The sequence below is a fragment of the Brachycentrus maculatus genome, unplaced genomic scaffold (genome assembly GCF_059751285.1).
Source record: "Brachycentrus maculatus isolate JH-2025_06_01 unplaced genomic scaffold, ASM5975128v1 h1tg000304l, whole genome shotgun sequence".
Lineage (NCBI taxonomy): Eukaryota > Metazoa > Arthropoda > Insecta > Trichoptera > Brachycentridae > Brachycentrus > Brachycentrus maculatus.
The window spans coordinates 302,477-325,041 of NW_028281054.1; the positions used below are offsets into that span (position 1 = coordinate 302,477).

Genomic DNA, 22,565 nt, shown 5'->3' on the forward strand with positions numbered 1-22,565 from the left:
GCGTGACCGGTAATCAACGTGTTACTAACCCATAGTAGATCTACTCAATTAGCGTGTGAGATATTTATCAACCATTTCGTCTGAAATCAGCAGCATTTTTGTATACTCCGATGTGATAGGTGTTGATTCGAGTGATCTATTTGTATATTATTTTTTGACATCTCATCAAAGATGAAGAAGGATATGGAAGTCTGGGAATTTACGAGGCTGACGACCGTCATAGGCTGGTTTAAGTGATTCGTCTATTCTACCCATTATTTACCACTACACTATTCAAATTCTTGGAAGTTCTTTATATATGAACCAAATTAGAAACCTTGTTCTTGAATCACTAGAACTTTACTAGAGACATCTATTGGTGAGATGTAAAGAAGCGTTTTACTAAGCAGAAACTCTAATATTAGTATGAGAGGTCCGAATCCTGGATTATAATCACACACATGAGAAACGCCAGAAAATACCATTTTCTTTTTAATTATTTAAGCTTATAATTTGACCAGATAATTCATTTAAAACATTTTGAGTGTGTCCTAATACTTGTTCACAAAATCTGGATTATCTCCAATTACAGGAGTTATTTTCATATTACTAATAATATGAAAATAACTCTTGTAATTGGAGATAATCCAGATTTTGTGAACGAGTATTTGGACACACTCAAAATGTTGGAGATGTATTTGTAGATGACTGCCATAAAAATAATTTTTATTATCTGTTCCAGATTCGAATAACAAGTCGTACGAGTCCGCGTTCTGCGCTATGCTGACCAGACCTTACGGACTTCCCGTCTGGGAGATCTCTAGCATCGTCTTCTTCATCCTGCCAGCTCTCGTCATCATGGTGCTCTACTGCAGGATGGGCCTGAGGATCCGCGCGAGATCAAGGCACCAGCTCAAGGGAGTCAAGGGCTCCGTGCATGGAGAGAATCGCCAGACTCAGTCCAGGAAGGCCATCATTAGGATGCTCGGTTAGTCCAAAATATCATAGGTGTCCCCTATTCGTTTAACTGTGAGAAACAATTTATTGACTCTTGTATACTTTGAAAAACGTCGACATACCGACGTTTTTCAGGTCGAAATACCGACGAAAAAAATATGTTTTTTTGCTGTTGTAAAAACCCTTTTTTTACGCTTTAATCTATTTCATTTTAAATAAAACATTCGAATATATACACACACACACACATATATATATATATATATATATATATATATATATATATATATATATATATATATATATATATATATATAATATATATATATATATATATATATATATATATATATATATATATATATATATATATATATATATATATATATATATATATATATATATATATATATATATATATATATATATATATATATATATATATATATATATATATATATATATATATATATATATATATATATATATATATATATATATATATATATATATATATATATATATATATATATATATATATATATATATATATATATATATATATATATATATATATATATATATATATATATATATATATATATATATATATATATATATATATATATATATATATATATATATATATATATAATATATATATATATATATATATATATATATATTATATATATATATATATATATATATATATATATATATATATATATATATATATATATATATATATATATATATATATATATATATATATATATATATATATATATATATATATATATATATATATATATATATATATATATATATATATATATATATATATATATATATATATATATATATATATATATATATATATATATATATATATATATATATATATATATATATATATATATATATATATATATATATATATATATATATATATATACAGATTTATCTGTATTGAGACAGATTTTAGGCTGCCGTTACAGATGACAGATTTTACTCTTTGGTAGTTGTTTTAGTTAGTTTTATACAGATTTTTGGAATTGGACATAGTATATGATAAAAATTAATAAAAAAAATAATACTTAAAAATTCCGATACAGATTTCTACTTAAATACTAATCAAATTACAACTCTTGGCATTCAAACAAATAAACTATACTAAGTATAAAAATATCGTTATGCATTTAAAAAATTCTCATTCAAATCGCAAGAAAACACCTCCTAGCTAAACGACACACAAATCACCAATAACACACTTTATGTAGAATCACTAGATCAAAAATGTAAGAACACATCAAACAAAATTTAACATATACTGCGTTTGGTCAAAGAAACTTTGAATTTTTGCGGTGAAGCTTTTAACCTTCTCCCATTTTTCATAAAATCAAAGGAAATACCCGAAAATCCTTTATTTTGAAGGGTCGTCTGTAGGTAGGATAGTTAGGATAGGGAAAATAGAAGTGAAAATACATAATAAATATCCAGACCAATTGAAAACATATGCATATTTCTTTAAATATTTGAAGTAAAAACCCACTTAATTATAATGTATATTCTACCCTAATGACAATTCTAGATCGGTGAACACTGGCTTCGTTGAATTTTCATAATTCTCAGTTTCCTAAGTTTTTTTAAATATCAACGAGGCTTATTTCAATTTGTCTTATGTGTGTTTATATTTTGATTGAAATTTTTACAAATTAATTTTAAAACCCGGGTTCGATTCCCACGGGGGGATGAAAATAAATATTAGTGATTTTACACTCTAATATTCATTTAATACATATTACCCTGGACTGATCCCTGAAGCAAAAGAGTGATAAAACTGCGTTGATGAGATACAGTGCCCTATGCACCATTGCGTGCGGATAAAGGTTAGAAGAAGTGAGAAGAATATAAATAAATCATTTATACAGTAAACCCTCCTATAACGTTGATATAGGTACCGCGTTATCGGAGGGAACGTTATATAGGGTAATTGCTTTCAATCGTATACATTTTAACAAGTGAAAATGACTGAAATGAGTCATTATTATATTAAAACATAATTTAAAATATTTACCCTCTTTAACGTTCTCTCCGATAACGTGGTACTTATCTCAACGTTAAAGGGGAGTTTACTTTATTATACTTGCAAAAAAAACTAGTTGAGGTAGCCATAGTATCTCAAGTTTGCAATCATCAATCTCTTTGTTCGTTTTTTCTGTAGTTTTTTTTTGTAACTGAATACCATAAAAAAAATGCACCGGTTGACAAAGCTATCATCCCCTTTGGGTTAGAATGTTTTGTAAGGAAAAGTATGTGGGTATGTTCCGCATGTGGGTTTTTTCCGGCCAGGAAATTTCAACAATAGAACTCCGCTGTATTGTCAAACAAGTTGGGCGTTATATACAGAATATGTTTTTCGCATTATGGTATGATACACAGTCATCTCGGGGTCATGTTATCGAAATATTACGCGAATTATCTGCATTTTTTTGTCAAACTATCCTAAGGCATGTGTAAGGCTGAAATCTCGAGAGTTTGTGTTGAAATCAGAATGCACTCAGACGCGGTCCACGACCGATTTTTTTAAAATGAATGTTTATAGGATCTTGTTTTGTTTATTTTAATATTACAATAAAATTTAAATAAAGAGAGAGATATATGTGTTTTTATTATTAATACAAATATTTCAATTTCATACTATTTCTGTGAGCCTTAGCGGCTTATTATTAGAAATAGGTATCTAATTGCTGTACAGGGGTTCGAACTGAGAAACTCTGACTTAAAAGTCTGCGACACTAACCACGGAACCACAGCCCGACACAATATGTGTGGAAAAAATGTTTAAATAAATTTTTTTATCTCCTTATCTTTTTATAACTTTTTTCTTGTCGAAACCATACTAATTAATTCGATGAAAAACTTATTTTTTCAAAACTAAAACGGTGTTTAAACAAAAATATTAATTACGTTAAATATTACCTGTATTTAGGGAAAATTAATTTGCGAGTTAACGCATACCGCGCCTTAATACATGGATAAATAATTAAATACGGAAATAAGACTGTTTGGAATACTTATGTACATAGCTTTCTAGCTATCTTCGTTTTAAAAACAGCAGGCAACAATTTACTGTCTCAGTGGGTCTCCTTGTACGCTGTGATCTAGCCGAATAAAAAAAAACATAACCTCATCTAACTTAAACAACCAACTTTCACCAAGTCACAGTGCATCACCTAGCAAGCTGTGATCTAGTTGAACTAAGAAACCTTACAAAAACTAACTTATCCTAACTTAAATTTTAAACAGCAGTCAACAGCCAATGGTCTCCGAGCGTCATCTAGCATACTGTGATCTAGCCGAACTAAAACCATTACCTAAATGAAACCCTACTTAACTCCAATTTGAGAGCTTTTTAATTGTGAAAGCGCAAATCCATATACATATTATTATTAACACATTTAAAGGTTATTCTTCTATAAACCTTTCAAACCCTTATCCGTACCCCAATGGTGCATAGGACACTGCATTGTATAAACGCAGTATTATCTAGATCGTTAACACACGAAGGAAAGGTGATCAGCCCTCCACTTCATGTACCAGTCCAGGGTAATATTGAATTAATATTTGAGTGAAAAAATCAGATATATTTATTTGCCCCCCTTTGGGAATCCAACCTGGGACCACCAGAATGGTAGCCGAGCGTGCTGACCATTACACTACGGAGGCAGACGACTATAAACCTTAGCTGTACGAAATATATTTTGTTAATAAACTTAAAATATTACTTTTCAATTCTTTTCATACACATTTTTACATTAAATAAACTTATACTAATCACACTGTACCTCTTCAAAAAAGAGGCCTAGCTTTCAATTTTAATTATTTTGACTAAATTAACGATAAAATACGATCTTCTTACATGATATAACATTTTTCAAAAAAAACAAATACATAAAAATGTACTTTATCTGGCAAATGAATTCAATCATAGAGGTCTGGAGTTGGGAAGTTTCTCACAAACGGGATTCCATATTCCATGGTGAATTAGTTTCTCCTGTCAAAAAAATCTGGAGCGAGGTTTGATGGCGAACCCTTCCTTCAAGTACCCACGAGTATATTGTCTGTCTCGAAAAAATATCGGCGATACTCGAGCCAATAAAATAACTTCGTATAAGTTTTGAAAACTAATTAAGTATACAATTATAACGGATTTATTAATTTAAAAAAAAACTGGTTTAAAAAAAAACTGAACTAGAATTTTGTAATTTTTCATATTTATATATTTTATAAAGTTACAAAAAAGATTATAATTTCATTCAATTGCTAGACGTTTATACTATTAACATATCTGGTTACTTAATACTAGTCACGCTGTTCCTTTTCAAAAAAGAGACTAAGCTTTTGTGCTTAGAGAGGGATTACATTCATTATTTAAAGTTTATAATCATTAATGATAAACCAACTAACTAACTAACCATTACGCCGCTTCCCCGCAGGGGTAGGCAGAGAGAATAGAACGCCACACCACTCTTTGCAAACATTATTCGCCTCTTCCACGTTCATGCATTTCCTCATCCATACCCGACGATTATTACGACTCCTAACCTGACCACTTTCGAGTATTGGCATACCTGATCGTGCCAAGTTTTTGTCGGTCTACCTCTGCTCCTTTTTCCAATTATATTCGCCTCATAAATTTGTTTTATCATTATTTCCTCACTTATTCGTTCTACACGTTCTTAATTTTATCGATAATGCTTATCTCAGCTATTTATTTAGTATAGTTACAAAAAAGATTATAATTTCATCATTTGCTAGACTTTTCTACTATTAGCATATCCAGTTACTTAATACTAGTAACTCTGTTCCTCTTCAAAAAATAGACTTCGTTTTTGTGCTTAGAGAGGGACTTACATTCATTGTTTATTGTTTACAATCAATAATGATAAATAGTTTTTTTTTGGATTACTATTATTTGTTTGTTGAGTTTTAGTCAAATACTTGTTAACAAAACAAAAAAAAATTGTTTGGACACGCTCAAAATTATGTAAATAAAACAATTGGTGAAATTATAAGCTTAAATAATAAAAATGAAAATGATATTTTCTGGCATTTCTCATGTATGTAAACATAATCCAGGATTCGGACCTCACAAACTAATAAAAGAGTTTCTACTTAATAAAAAAGATTTTTTTCAAATTGAGTGTGTTCAAATACTTGTTCACAAAATCTGGATTATCTCCAATTACAGGAGTTATTTTCATATTATTTTTTGACATCTCATCAAAGATGAAGAAGAATATAGAAGTCTGGGAATTTACCGGGGCTGACGACCGTCATAGGCTGGTTTAAGTGATCACTTTACACACGTGTAACATTCACCAATTCTACTCATTATTGACAACCACACTACTCAAATACTTGGAAGTTCTATATATATGAACCAATTTAGAAACCTTGTTCTTGAATCACTAGAGACATCTATTTTTTTCATCACACTAGAGACATCTATTTTCTCACCAATATAGAACTTCTAAGAATTTGAGTAATGCGGTTGTCAATCATGTGTAGATTTAGTGAATGTTACACGTGTGTAAAGTGATCACTCAACCAGCCTATGACGGTCGTCAGCCCCGTAAATACCCAGACTTTCATATTCTTCTTCACTTTTGATGAGATGTCAAAAAATAATATGAAATTATATTAACATGTATATTTAATAATGGGTAGAATTGATTAATGTTACACGTGTGTAAAGTGATCACTCAACCAGCCTATGGCGGTCGTCAGCCCCGTAAATACCCAGACTTTCATTTTCTTCTTCGTCTTTGTTGAGATGTCAAAATATAACATCATTATGACGCAAATTAAAATACGTAGCGTTTTGATCGCATACAACGAGAGATATTGTACTAGCTATGACAGACACACGTAATTCCCCCATAAATACCAAATTTTCGGAACAATAATTCCTTCTATTCGACTTCTCTTCTTAATTATTTGGTATAATAGGGCCGAAATTCCGAATCCAATCACATTACATTGTATTATGGACGGAAATGGTAAAATATAATACTCGAATTCAACTTAATTTCCTGGATGTCTGCGTTATTAATTGGAGTAATCTATCAAGCAGATGACGTTACAGGGTATCATTATTCATTTTCCTTAATTAGCTATTTAAATTATGTAGATATCATAAATAAATATTTTCTTCTAATCTTTATCCGCATCCAATAGTGCAAGGGGCACTGCATCGTATTGACGCAGTTTATTTTGATCGTAACTTTCATTAAGGCAAGGTGTCATTAAGGGGTCATTAAGGCAAAGTCCAGAGTAATATTGAATGAAAATTAGAGAATTAATTCCTGAATAATATATTTGTATGTACATATATATATATATATATATATATATATATATATATATATATATATATATATATATATATATATAGATATATATTGTATATATATATATATATATATATATATATATATATATATATATATATATATATATATATATTTATATTTATATATTTATATATTTATATATATATATTTATATATATATATATATATATATATATATATATATATATATATATATATCTATATATATATTTATATATATATATATATATATATATATATATATATATATATATATATATATATATATCTATATATATATATATATATATATATATATATATATATATATATATATCTATATATTTATATATATATGTATATATATATATATATATATATATATATATATATATATATATATATATATATATATATATATATATATATATATATATATATATATATATATATATATATATATATATATATATATATATATATATATATTTATCATTCATCGTTCACTGTAATAGCTCTAATTCGTGATTACCAGTTTTGGAATAATAGTTCCATAATCAGGTCATTAAAATGAAATTTTTACGGTCTGACATAATAATAAATTCCACATTTTTGCTGACATACCACAAAATTTACAATGCTAATATTCAAAATACTAATATTTATTTTCACTTCCCCCCGGGAATCGGACCCAGGACCTCTAGCACGGTAGCCGAACAAGCTAACCATTACACTACGCAGGCGGACATTGTTTGGAGCCATTAAAGTATTTGTGTAAAAGTTTTAAAAACTAATTAATGTAAAATTTTTACAGATTTTAAACAAACCGGTTGACGCAAATCTACGAATCGATAGTCGTTGGTAATAGATTCAGAGACCGAGGAAAATTTGGCATTTGGCAAGTTTTTTATACTATTGACATATTAAGTTTTACTTGGAAAATACAATTTCAAAAAAATCTGTAGTGACACGTGTTTCAGTTCAATCCGCATTATTTTTGAACACATCATCAATCAATCCACGTGGATTATAAAAAAATCGTGGTATTTACTCAGTGAAACTTATATTGAACATAAAAAGATATTACCACAAAGCTACTGCCGAATCAATTCATGAAATTAGTTATTATCAATGCAATCTCTCAAACGAATGTGCGACAAAACGATTTTTTATAGATATTCGAATGGTGAAATGAGAGAAGAGAGCATAGCTGAGATAAATATATTCGTACAGAATAATAATCAAAAAATGGGATTTGCGTTTTTTATTTACCCATGTACAAGATTTACAGATCATCAAGTGGATTTTTATTTCTTAGCTAAAAAAAAATATGTTTTAGTAAAAAAAAAATATTAATATTGTAAAGTAGACTTACTAGATATTTTGATGGGAAATGAAGGAAAAATTTTATACATGCTTATTCAATTTTAACCAAAGTGAATGTTATGTTATTTTATTTAACTTAATATTAAAAAATAAATGAAAAATATACAAAAAGCGCTTTTCTATCGTTTGAAATAAATTTATTTCGAGAGAGCGCAATATTCTTTAAATAATGGCTATAAAAAGAGAAAGATGCGTTAAAAATTTTATTCAGCGAATGCTTTTTAAGCCGTCGCTGATAAATGAGTTTTTAAATGTCCCTGAGAGAAAAGTTAGAATATTAAAGTTATTGTTAAGTCCATATTGTGTCTGCACTTTTACTTAACTGAGTTCATAAACATAGAGAATAAAAAGGTGATAAGTGCATTTGTGAAATTAAATAAGAATATTTACCGAAGAAAAATATATACATATAACCCTTATCCGCACTCCAATGGTGCATAGGGCACTGCTTCATAGAAACGCAGTGTTATCTTGATCGTTTACACATGAAAGAAAGGTGATCAGCCCTCCGCTTCAGGTACCAGTCCAGGGTAACATTGAATAAATATTACAGTGAAAAAATCACTTATATTTATTTGACCCCCCCTGGGAATCGAACCCGGGACCTCCAGGACGGTAGCCGAGCGTGCTGACCATTACACTACGGAGGATTATATATATATATATATATATATATATATATATATATATATATATATATATATATATATATATATATATATATATATATATATATATATATATATATATATATATATATATATATATATATATATATATATATATATATATATATATATATATATATATATATATATATATATATATATATATATATATATATATATATATATATATATATAAACATAAATATATATACATATACATATGTGTATATGAAATAAAAATAACTTATTTTTACTTAATTTTAAAATTTATTTGAAATCCATTTAATCAATACCTTAAGCGCAGATATAGGTCACATTGCCTTTATGTAATTAACAACCAAGAACACACTGTGTCAATCCTAAACAATGCCCTATGCACTATTGAGATATCGAGTAAGGTTTGATAACGAACAAAAAAATCTCGTGGAAATATATGGGGTAGTTTTCAGTCGCAAAAACGTGATAATATAATATTATCATATCATAAAAATGTCGGTGTATAAATCAACGCATAATGTTCAAAGTATGAAATGTGTTCAAGGGATGTCGTTAAAAAATATTTTAAAAACTTGCTTTTCGGAAGCATTCGTTATACCCATGTTAATTTTTTTGAAGTAGTATTAAATTCATATTTATAAGGGTTTTTTTTACGTCATAAAAAATAAGAATTTTCTCGTAACAAACATAACCATGAATGACGGCGCTGTTTGAGCTACGGACCATGTTTTTACTCGCTTCACAAAAAAATTAATCATTCCTGTTTTAGAAAAAATATTTTCCGAAATACTTACCTAATAACGTTAGCCTCAGTTTAAAAAAAAACTTCAGTTTTGCTAGTAAAGTCCTGTGTTTTCAAATAATTACTTAATATTCTCAATATCATGAATATTTAAAGCATTTACTTTGTGGATAGTCATTTTTACTTATTTATTTTTTTACAAAAATGTTAATAAAATTAGTATATAACCACATATATACTTAAAGTTATAAATGACTTACTATGAAAATTACTTAAAGTTATAAATAACTTCTTTGTTATGTATTCGTTTTGTAAATGTGTAAAAGTACATTCGATGGCTATGCGACTCTAACGGAACCAAGTCAATTTGTCCAAATGAAAGGAAACCTTTGACCTAGATTTTATTGGTTTTTCTTTGAATAAACAATATAATGCAGAATATCATTGCAATGCGTCGTTGAGGTCTTTTATTTTGCGAAAATGGTGCTTTATAAGTTAGGACTATGTTCGTTCAGTACATTTATATAGAATTATTAAGTAATATATCCAAAATAAAACACGGTTTTTGTTGGATTGAATTCTACATTTATTTATGGATATTTTAAAACGTGACGCATTTCGTCTTCTTAGGACATTATCCTACAAGTTATTCAATATCAACAATAATAACAAATCATTTAATATGGAATACTACCTCTATATAAGTGGTAAGCTCATTTGATTGGTATGTGTGAGGTTTGGATATCAAGGTGAATGATTAATTGGCATCTTCTCTATATTCGCCGTATCTAAAAAATTGACTTTACCTCTTAAACGGGGCTAAAAACAATCGCTAAAGACCAAGCGAGGTAGAGTAAAAGATCCAGGGCTTTACTGCTAACCAATTGTTTGATTTATTAATCTCCTTTTCTTATTTTTTTTAGCTGCGGTGGTCGTCGCATTCTTCCTCTGCTGGGCCCCATTTCATGCCCAGAGATTGATCTACATTTACGGTCAGAACTGGGCCCATTTCAAGGACATCAACGAGGTCATGTTCTCCGTCACTGGATGGCTGTACTACGTGTCCAGTACTGTCAACCCAATTCTATACAACGTCATGAGTAACAGGTAATTTCAACAAACTATTCTACATTCTCGTCGAGACAAATTAATATTTATAATGTAAAGAATTGTGGTGTTCTAGAATCACAAAACAGAGAAATATTGACTTTTAAAATTAATGTTCTACTTAGTAAATACCACCATTTCGTATATATAGCTAGTACATCTCATAAGAAGAAATCTATACTTAACAAAAAATTTAAAAATCTGTTGATTAATAAAAATAAAAATAATGAGTCGACCCAAACTAATAACTGTAGTGAACATAAATTCTTCGATTGAGTGGCTAAACTTTCTAATACCGTGTTTAACAAAGATCAGTTGGAATTATTATCCCGTGGACTGAAATACAATTTACAACCAAAAACATAAACGTAGATATACAAACAATCGCCATAGTTTAAGTACAAATGTACAGAAGTAATAAAAAAATGTGCCCCGACCCATAAACCAGTGAAAAAAAAACAAAAGTGATTGGGATGTAGCTTCATCTGTAAAGGATTTATTAATTACCAACAAACTAACCTTAACAGAAACATGAGAAATAGTAGTATTTACTAAGTAAAACATTTATTAAAAATGGATAGATTTTACCACTAAGTGATGCCGAGTCAATCAATGAATATATTGACTTCTTCTTAAGAGACTTGTTTACATTTCTTCTTCAACGTTATTGTTTTTATTGCTGAGAGTCGTCCTCCTTTCTCCTTGTCCTTGAGATATTTTATGTACTCTTCCATCTCTACCAAAACGTCACCATCCGCATTGCTCCAACCTCTGATGAACTTGTTAAAGCCTTGATGGGTCAGTGAACCTTTTCTTAATTACGTGGAAGATCTTCTTCTTCTTCTTCTACTACCTTCAACTTTGTCATGACCATTAACCATTCGAGGCTGTCAACGTTTCTTCTGGCGATGTGTCCAAAAAACTGTAGGACTCAGACTTCAAATCAATTCAGAAGCGCTATTTAAAAACCTCCAAAAGAACACGAGTTCCGCTACCAAACCTTTGATAAGGGGAAAACCAAGTTTTCACTGGATACGTGACATATTAGTAACATAAATTTCATTCACATATCTTTGTCAAATTTTTCAATCTTATTTCCGTTTTAATTTAAGTAAAGTGTCTTTTGAAATAAGTCTAAATGAAAGCCGGTGGAATGCTCCAGCATAAAAATTTTCTTTCTGGTCCCATAACATCAGTATATTGATGAAGTATTTTATTTTTATAAACAATCGGATTAATTAAGAATTTTAAATCTAAAACCGGTGAAAGGATTGCAAAATAATACACATACACATACACATACATACATATACAAATAAAAATATTAATATGTGTATATGTGTGTGTGTGTATGGTGTAACATGCTATCATGATGTTATTATTATGTAGCGTCGATGAACAGAGCTTCCATTTCATGACGCCATATCGCTCACTCCTTTCAAGAACGTCATAAATCAAAAATCGTCAATTTTCAGTTGTGCATGTTTTCGGAATGTCCATAAAATGTATTATATCCCAGCAAAAGCAGCATTTTTTCAGACTTAATATTTACCCACTAAGTGTTGTTTTTGCATTTCGAAGAAAAGGTATTTTTAAATTATTTTTTTTAAATATACTAAATATTTTTCAAATGGAGGAAAAACCTTCAGGTTTTACCTAAAAAGATCTATTGCACAGTAAAAAGTTCAATAAGTGGCTTGATATTAATTTTTAAACATTAAAATTTCCTGAAAAATCAAGTTTTTTGATTTATGACGTTCTTGAAAGGGTGAGCGATATCATAAAACCTGTATCTAGGGCGATAAATTTTTGGTGCGTTATGTTATATGTAATTTTACGACATCATAAAACTAAAATCTTAATTTCCACATCCGTATGAATTCGTATCATATGAATCATGTGGGTAACGCCAAGTTCACACGAAAATCTCGTATACAATTTTTGACGATATGCTATAGATAAGACTAAGACATTTGATGTACTAAGTTTTATTCAATGTGTAAGAGTATATTTAAATAAAAAACATATATATTCTTCTTCTAACCCTTACCCTGGGCATACATAGGGCACTGCATCGTATAGAAGCAGTGTTATCTTGATCGTTAAATACACGAAGGAAAGGTGATCAGCCTTCCGCCTCAAGTACCAGTCCAGGGTCATATAAAATAAACATTAGACAGAAGAATCATTTATATTTATTTGACCCTCTTGGGAATCGAACCCAAGACCTCCAGCATGGTAACTTAGAGCGCCAACCACTACACCATAGAGGCGGATGAAAAATATATACTCGCTCAAAATCTCTTAATTTTTCACAGAATTTCTTACTGATATACAGATTTTCCCTATAGAGGATCGTCACGTATCGTATGGATTCATATTTATTTTAACATATCGTATATTGATTAAGTTTTAACCTGTAAAGAACAGGTATTTTACAAAGTAAAAGATATTACGCGTCACAGGGGCATATTTGTTCCTGACAACACTAGTCACAGAGTAGAGCCAGCGGTTCTCAAAGTGTGCATTGGGAAGCTCTAAGGCTCCGCAAAGCTTCTGCGAGGGTTCTACCGCAAGAAGCAGCATAATAAAGGTGTATATAACAAATAAAAATAAAAATAGTAATTTGGGGTGATTAATATAGCGACATTTTCGAAAAATGCCACCTCAAGAGCGCTAATTTATAAATTTTGCAATGCAAAAACTGCATTAAATAGTTGTTCAAATATAATGTAAAACCAAACAAAAATGTTTCCTACCTTCTCCCACTAAATAAAAAATTATATATTAATTTACAGTGGAATCAATACGATGTTATTTGTATTTTGTGTGTATAGTTTTGTTTACATAAAATATAAAAATAAAACACTTGCGTAATACCACTTTTTGAGTTTATTAATGTAAACATGACTAGTTTTAAGAACAAACAGACGTTCTCATTAACCAGACTAGCCCGAGCGTGACTCGGCAAGGATTTATTATTGCATTTGACGAGCCCAACTGTTTTGCCAACTGTTATAAGGTTAACAGGGGATTAAAATACAAACCCAACCGAAATGTTGATGAGAACGTTGAAATTTTTCAAAACTAGTAGTAATTTCATAAATAAACTCAATTTCATCGTTAAGCCCACGAAATTGGATAAGAGTTATATTTTTATTTTTAAATTATCATGTTATTCCATAATATAAAAGCCAAATCAATATAGTTTGTTTTGTATGCTGTTGTTATAAGTCAGATGATTGATATGTATTGATTTGTGTAAGATTTTTCATTAAAAATTATTGTTAAATAATGAACGGTTAACCAGATTTTGCTGATGTTAGAGCTCCGCACAGTATTTAGTATTTTAAAAGGGTTCCGTCGCTAAAAAGTTTGAGGATCGCTAAACTAGAGTAATATTTATTCTTTATTTTCGCATGGTAGTAACCTGTACTAAGGGGTTTCTGATAGTGAAGGCTCTCACTAATACGGACACGGGGGTGCAAAATTAGTGGTCGCTAAGTATTTTATATCATTTTCTTAAACATGCGCAAAAAAACGTGAAATTATGTCAAATATAACATTAATTCAATTGCAAAATGTTTTTTTTATGAATTTCATTCATTACCGCTCAAAATTTTATAATTTTCTACCAGTTTATATAAGTAACTAAATATCACGCCAATTATCCACAGGAGTGGGCAGAGAGAATAGAACGTCACGCCAATGTCTTTGCAAACAATCTTCGCCTCTTACACATTCATGCATCACCTCATACATATCCGTCGATCATTCCAACTCCCAACCATTTCAATTAATTTTTTCACTCATTTGAGCTTAACTTAGTGTTTCTCACATGATTCACATGACATTAATTAATATGGATTTGGAGATAAAGTTTTTATTTTTATCATGTGAAAATTCATTAAAATAAAAATTCATCCAAATTCGGTGCATAATTTGGGAAAACAGTTTTAAGATTATTATTTTTATGTTTTTTTAAGAGACACCGTGTATGAAGCAAACTTAAAAGAAGCGAAAAGGCTTGCAAAAGAGATGCTTTAAGAAGACTCCTGTGAATAAAGTTATAACATAAAAATTCATCTTTTAAATTATTCAAAGGGTGCCCTACCACGTAGTAGTTTTTACAACATCTTTTAAAAATCACGCAACGTACAAATATTGAAGAAAAAACTGTGCCTTGAGGCGAGAAGAATACTTTATTTGGTATGAAATGTAGAAATGAAATCATTTTCCTGCTTTTTTAATTTTTTAGTTTGTTTTATTAATATTGGATGCGTCATCTTTCTTAGCAACATAAATATTATATTTTCAATTTAAGTTTTACTTGGTAAATTCCATTATCTTTTAAAACCTTTTCTGACACGTGTTTCGACACAATCCGCATCATTTTCAAACACCGTTTTTATTTGAAAATAATGGGGAATGCATCGAAATATGTATCACAATAGATTTTATGAAATAATGGTGTTTACTATGTAAAATTTAAATTAAAAATGGATAAATTTTACCACAAAGTGACTGCCGAATCGATTAATGATATTAGATTTTTCATCCTACAGATGAGATGTTATTTTTTTAAAGTAACAACTTGATTTGAAATATTTATCGTTCTTCCTTTTTTACGAAATAATATGAGGAAAAAAAATAATTTCAATAAAAATAAATTTTACTACCAACAAACAAAACTAACAAGTGTTAGTTCATCCCTCTCCAAGCACAAGAGCTTAGTATCTTCATTGGAGAGAACTGCGTTTTTAATTTTAACAAAATAAATAAAACCCTTATCCGCACCCCAATGGTGCATAGTAGGGCACTGCGTCATATAAATGCAGTGTTGTCTTGATCGTTTACACATGAAGGAAAGGTGATCAGCCCTCCGCTTCAGGTACCAGTCCAGGGTAATATTGAATAAATATGACAGTGAAAATATCACTTATATTTATTTTACCCCCCTTGGGAATCGAACCCGGGACCTCCAGAACGGTAGCCGAGCGTGCTGACCATTACACTACGGAGGCGGACAATTTTAACATTGTAAGTAGAAATGTTAAGAAAACGTTTGTAACCTTATTAAATAAAAATAAAAATAAATATGTATACCAGGAGTACATAAGCTAATAGAGATAACGTAGAATCGTAGCACAATATCACATCTGCATAGGAATATCCTTCAATATTGAAATTCTAAACGTTTGAGGAACTAATCTCTACTATCCTCATCTTTCAGGCAGTTTGAGATTATAGTATGATTTTTTATAATAGTAAACTAGAAGCAAGGACGATGAACTCCATTTGTTTACGAGAGTTATGTTTGAATTCAACGTAATTTAAAAACAACTTCTTTTTGCCGGCAGAAGCATTTCAAAGTTTTGAAAGAAGGATCATCTAGCACACTTAATTCAATATTCAGAGCAGCCTAACACAAACAGAAGAAAGGGCATTTTAAAGGGTGTCCCGGGTGAAGATTGTGATTTTCGGAAGTTTAATTAAAGGCTAAAAGTGAGAGCTGAGGTTTGCCCCCTGGATAATAGATTGTATGCTTCAAAGAAAGCAATTACACAAAGTAAACTTGCTTTTAAAAAATCGGACTGTAATTAAAAAAAACATTGTCAAATTCGTAAACATTGTCACTTTTTCTCATCGACTGGAGAAGAGTCTTTGCTTCCACAAGGGTCACAACCAGTGTTGCCATATGCCAAACCAAAAATCTGAATCAAACAGTCTAGAAATTTGTATAAAATCTGTATAGAATCAATAACCCAAAATCTGTAAAAAAAAAAAAATTATTGTAGTATATTGAAAAACTTACCTTTTTGAGAAAATAAAACAGTACTCGTACTAATGTATATATTATTATTATTATTATTTTTAACCTTTATCCGCACCCAATGGTGCATAGGGCACTGCATCATATAAACGCAATGTTATCTTGATCGTTAACACATGAAGGAAAGGTGATCAACCCTCCGATTTAGGAACCAGTCCAAAGTAATATTGAATAAATATTAGAGTGAAAAATCAATTATATTTATTTGACCCCCCCCCCTGGGAATCGAACCCGGGACCTCCAGAACGGTAGCCGAGCGCGCTGACCATTGCACTATGGAGGCGGACGCACTATTTTTTTAGAAATCAAATCCTTTTCTATTTTTAGTTTGTAACATGAATCATTGCTAAGTGGTTGTTTTGATAATAGTCTCTTCATCGTTTTAGTATCTAAATACCTGGTATACGTATTTTTGTTTTGATTAAGTAGGTGCCTATTTGCCATTGCTTTACATATAGCAAGATCTGTTAAATAGAACTTACAGTATGCATATTCTTCACTATTTTCACTTGTTTTTAACCAAGTCTTAAAATAATTATCTTCCAGCCAGCACTGATTAAAACGTTGCATATTACGTGACGTGTTTAAAAAATTAACATTCGGTCGCATGCTACTGCTTATACATGATCCAGTACCCTATGCGCCATCATTCGATAAGTAGTGGCATAAGAAAAAAAAAACAATATATTTTCAAACATATATATATATTTACGAATGAGCTTACAAATATTGGCATTTACCGATTTTTTTGCTAATTTATAAGTGAAAATGTTCTTGAGAGATCCTCATGTCGGTAGGGTATTCAGTTTTTGAGCCTTTCTTCTTCAAACTTTTATCCTCTCCCAATGGTGCATAGGGCACTACACTAATTGTGTGATGATAAAGTGATCAGTCTTGCGCTATTTGTACTAGTCCAGGGTGATATTAAATAAAATTTAAAGTTACAAATACTGTATTACTAAATAAAGAGTACTCGTACATATTGACCGCCCTGGGAATCGAACCCGAGAATTTATTTCGGTCGTTTGTCTACCATTTACCACTTGACCAAAAAGACAAACAAGCCTCTAGTCGAAAATACAGAAAAATAAATACGTAATTAAATAGTACGTCATATATGTAAAATAGGCTCTAAATTGCAGATACAAAATCTGTTAAGAAAAAACTTGATTAGATTTTTCGCACAGAATGTCAAAAACAAAAACGGCAATATTTCAAGAAACGCGTTGATGTAACTTTCTTTATCGTGTCAACTTTTGAAATGTTTTATCAGTTGTACAAATTGAGATTTCCAGAGTTTGTTTGAATTTCTCGAGTTCCCCCAAGAAATGAGAATTGCATTGTTGTTCCCGAGCGAGTTTTAAATTGTATTTATCGTTTTGGGAAATTAGTGCTCAAAACTGGATAAAATTTCAATTAAAATTTCTGGCTGAACGCTACAAGTTATGATAAATCTTTATTCTATTGAAAATTTCGTGTAAAATTGCTTTTAAAAACGTTGTCCGGGCGAAAAAATATAGGAATTTTATCCTAAAACTCAATTTATTATACAAGGTAAAATTTTAGAATGAATATAATAACACCAAGAGAAAATCGCGCTACATAAATTAATTCCAAGCAAATTAAATTTAACACCGTTTTAAGTTTTAATGTTTTACTCATAACGAAGAACTTTTTATCAATTAAAAAAAAAAAAACACTTAAAAGGTTGGATTCTGGAAAAAGTTAAAAGCATGTTTTTTGTATAAATATTTTCACTGTGTATTCCATGAATAAATTATTTTTCGTACATGTTTTTTGCTAATGTAATTTACGCAATCTTGTACTTTTACTCAATATACAATTTATATAACTTAGTAAGAGTATGTGTCTGCAATCCTAACTGCCTTTCTAAATTTTCTTATAGTACCGACCAGAGAAAGGAAATAAAATTATTGTGGAAAAAACTACATGGTTGTTATTTTATTTTATTAACGGAGAAATGTCAGTTCCACGGAGAAATGTCAGTACAAAATTCAAAAGTTTGAATTTGTTAAAATATATAAAAATATTTTACAATTTTTGCAGTAGTTACCTACTTAGTTGGGTAGACGCTCGACAGCGAAACTGGCGTCGCGGGTTCGATTCTAGCCAATTGCAAAATGAATTAAGAATGTTTTATTTTCAATTGATCTGGGTGTTTGTGATGTATTTTTTACATTTACCTTCCCTATCCTTACTATCCTAACTGCAGTCAAGACTCTTAACCCTTCCCTTCCACGTTCACCGGTGATATTATATGTATTTTGTACACTGTATGAAAATGTGATTTAAAAACGGTAAAAATGAAAAGTTCCTAAATGTTGCTTTCACCGAGAGGGGGAGGTTGCCAGAGGCATTGTGGGTTATTCCTTAAAAAAACATTTTTAGGTCTCATTTTACAGGATAACTTGGCAATAATTTTTTTTAGCTATTTTTACCCGGGTCAACCCTTCTGAATTCAATTATATTATTTGAGACCGCTCAGTTTCACTCAAATCACTTTTTTGGCATTTAAATATAAAATAATGAAGTCTTAAATGAAAAGTACAAAAAAATGCACTTTTCACTAATCAAAATAACGGGAGAGTAATGTTTCATATAAAACTAACCCTTGAAATAAATAAAAAGAGAATTTCTAAATAAACCACGCACCTAACTGTCGTAGGTCGGGGTAGCAAGTAATAAGTTGTAGGTAAAATCCATCAAAATACGATACAATCCGAAAAGATTGCAAGAATTCCAAGAGTCGCAGTATTTAAAGACATGAAGGGGTGCCTAGTACATTTGGACAAGGTTGTATATTTATGATGTACTCCACTTAATTTATGTATCATGCAAAAGAGAACTAAATCCATACAATTTTATATAAGAGTACGAGAAATACGAAAACCACCGCTGCCGAGATATTCCAGTTTCAAGTAAGCTCCGAAGCCAAACAACTTCATGTGGCGAATTCCCACAGGATACAACCTTTATAAGACCGGGAGATGCATCTCTAAGGAAATATCTAGTACGATGTTATTACTCTGTACTTGCGGTGCTGATAGTCGAAAGGCTCAGGTTTCTCAATGTACACTCCCGATTTTCCGGGATGGATGGCGAAAAAAATCCCGTAAAATCAATTTTCGAAAACGAAAAAATGTCAATAAAGAGACATTTAAAACTGCGCTTTATGCAGTAGAAGGATTTGTCAACCTACGGTTCGCGATTACCCCATTTGTAATTTTTAATTTACATAATAAAACTGTTTTCAAAATTAAATTATGTAAAATCATGCATTAAACCCTTACCATACCGTATATGTTATGATTATAATGATACACTACTTTAATTAATTTGAACAGAAAAATTACAAAAAATTACAAATTACAAAAATTACACAAAAATCATGGTTTTCAACCCCTGCCTTGTTCTCTATATATTTTATTACTATTGTTTCGCCATTCACTTTTAAGTAAGACATGATAAAATTACAAATAAAACACTTGTTATTTACCACTTGGGCATTATATTGTTACGACTAGTTTCGAAAGCTACAGATGATTCCATCTACGGGATTCAATATAAACTAAAGCTTTTTACATGTTATTTTTATAATTTTTGACATCTCAATAAAGATGAAGAAGAATACGGATGTTTGGAATGTCATGTTGTAATAACTCAAGTGTCAAATAATAATAAGTATGTGTAAAAACCAAGATGTCCATTTTGTCCGCCTCCGTAGTGTAATGGTCAGCACGCTCGGCTACCGTTCTGGAGGTCCCGGGTTCGATTCCCATGGGGGGTAAAATAAATATAAGTGATTTTTTCACTGTCATATTTATTTAATATTACCCTGGACTGGGTACCTGAAGCGGAGGGCTGATCACCTTTCCTTCATGTGTAAACCATCAAGATAACACTGCGTTTATATGACGCAGTGCCCTATGCACCATTGGGGTGCGGATAAGGCTTTTATTATTATTATTTTACTAAAAACCAAGATTTGTGAACAAGGATTCGGACATACCCAGAATGTAGTGAATAATATAACTGGTCAAATTATAAGCTGCGTAAAAATTGGAAAACTGAAAAATCTTTATGCGCTAAAAATGATTTTTTTTCAACGCACAAAGTGCATTTTTGGGATCTCAACATAGACAAAGAAAAAAAACTTTAATTTTTCTTTAATTAAATGTGTTTTGAGTTTGATCAATGTATCTAGAAGTTTCGAGAATTTCAGTAGTGTGGTTGTTAATCATGGATACAATTGGTGAATGTTACACGTATGTAAAGTGATCACTTTAACCAGAATATATGACGGTCGTAAGCTCTGTAAATGCCCAGACTCCCAAATTCTTCTTCATCTATGTTGAGATGTCAAAAATAATGTAAAAAAAATAACTCCTAATTTGAGAAAATCCAGATTTGTGAACAAGTATTTGGACACTTTCAAAATGTTGTAAATATTTTTTGAATGTACAATGTGTCTCGGATAATCCACATCTCAGTTTACCCGACCTCAGAAAATCGGGAGCGTACTGCACAAATCGCTCATTCCTTTCAACAACGTCATATATCAAAAATCGTCACTTTTCAGTTGTGCATGTTTTCGGAATGCCTAGAAAATGTACTATTTCCCGGTAAAAGCAGCATATTTTAAACTTGATATTTACCCGCTACATGGCAGAAAGTGTTGTTTTTGCATTTTGAAGAAAAGGTATTGTTTAATTATTATTTTAAATAAACTTCATATTTTTCAAATGGAGAAAATACATTCAGGCTTTACCTAAAAAGATCTGTAGTACAGTAAAAAATTCAATAAGTTTCTTGATATTTATTTTTAATACTTTGTATTATATTTTTAAAATTTTAAAAACGATCTCCTGAAAAATTAAGTTTTTCTATAAATGACGTTATTGAAAGGAGTGACTTACATATTTTTCCTTGAATCGTTATGCAGTATGAAAATTGAAGTACGATGTTACAAGCTTTACATCTGAAAGGGTACATAAGTTTGTAGGGAACCTTACGTAAATAATATTTTTCCAAGAAGGTATTTCAAATTTACAAGAACTATTTCGTCTGGTTAATCTTTTTATAAGATTAAAATTTTTGCTAAAATACTACGAATGTTCAACATAGCGAGACTTCCAAATTCTGTTGTTTATAATATTTCGTCTTTATCCTTTCTTCAGCCGCGCGTTGCTGTGGCTCAGTCTTGTTTAATGTAAAAGAAAAAAAAAGAGATTTCATACAATCAATTTGTTTAATTTAATAATCATTTTGAAGTTATGAAAATTAAAAAAATCTGTTTTGTACGTTAAAAGCATTATTACTTTGTGGTATGGTAATATTACACTCTCCTAATCATTCAACGTTAACTTTTTGTAATATCACTTAACTAAACACTTCTTTACAACTACCGACCTCGGAATAAACATCCCATCATCAGGTCAAATGAAGCCAAAAAAAAAATCGTTTTTTTTTTTTAT

At 30.1% G+C, this 22,565-nt stretch overlaps 1 protein-coding gene across 2 annotated transcripts in view; it reads left to right on the top strand.

The window, feature by feature from the left end:
- LOC148304784 (neuropeptides capa receptor-like) overlaps nt 1-22,565 on the top strand; it is a 256,462-nt gene that overhangs the window by 230,232 nt on the left and 3,665 nt on the right. Inside the window, exons 6-7 of one of the 2 annotated variants that reach the window (XM_088267738.1) lie at nt 722-967; nt 11,054-11,237. In XM_088267738.1, coding sequence (XP_088123864.1) covers nt 722-967; nt 11,054-11,237 — 430 coding nt within the window. Of the gene's footprint in view, nt 1-721; nt 968-11,053; nt 11,242-22,565 lie in introns of those variants that run through there. The other variant, XM_088267739.1, reaches the window with a different exon arrangement.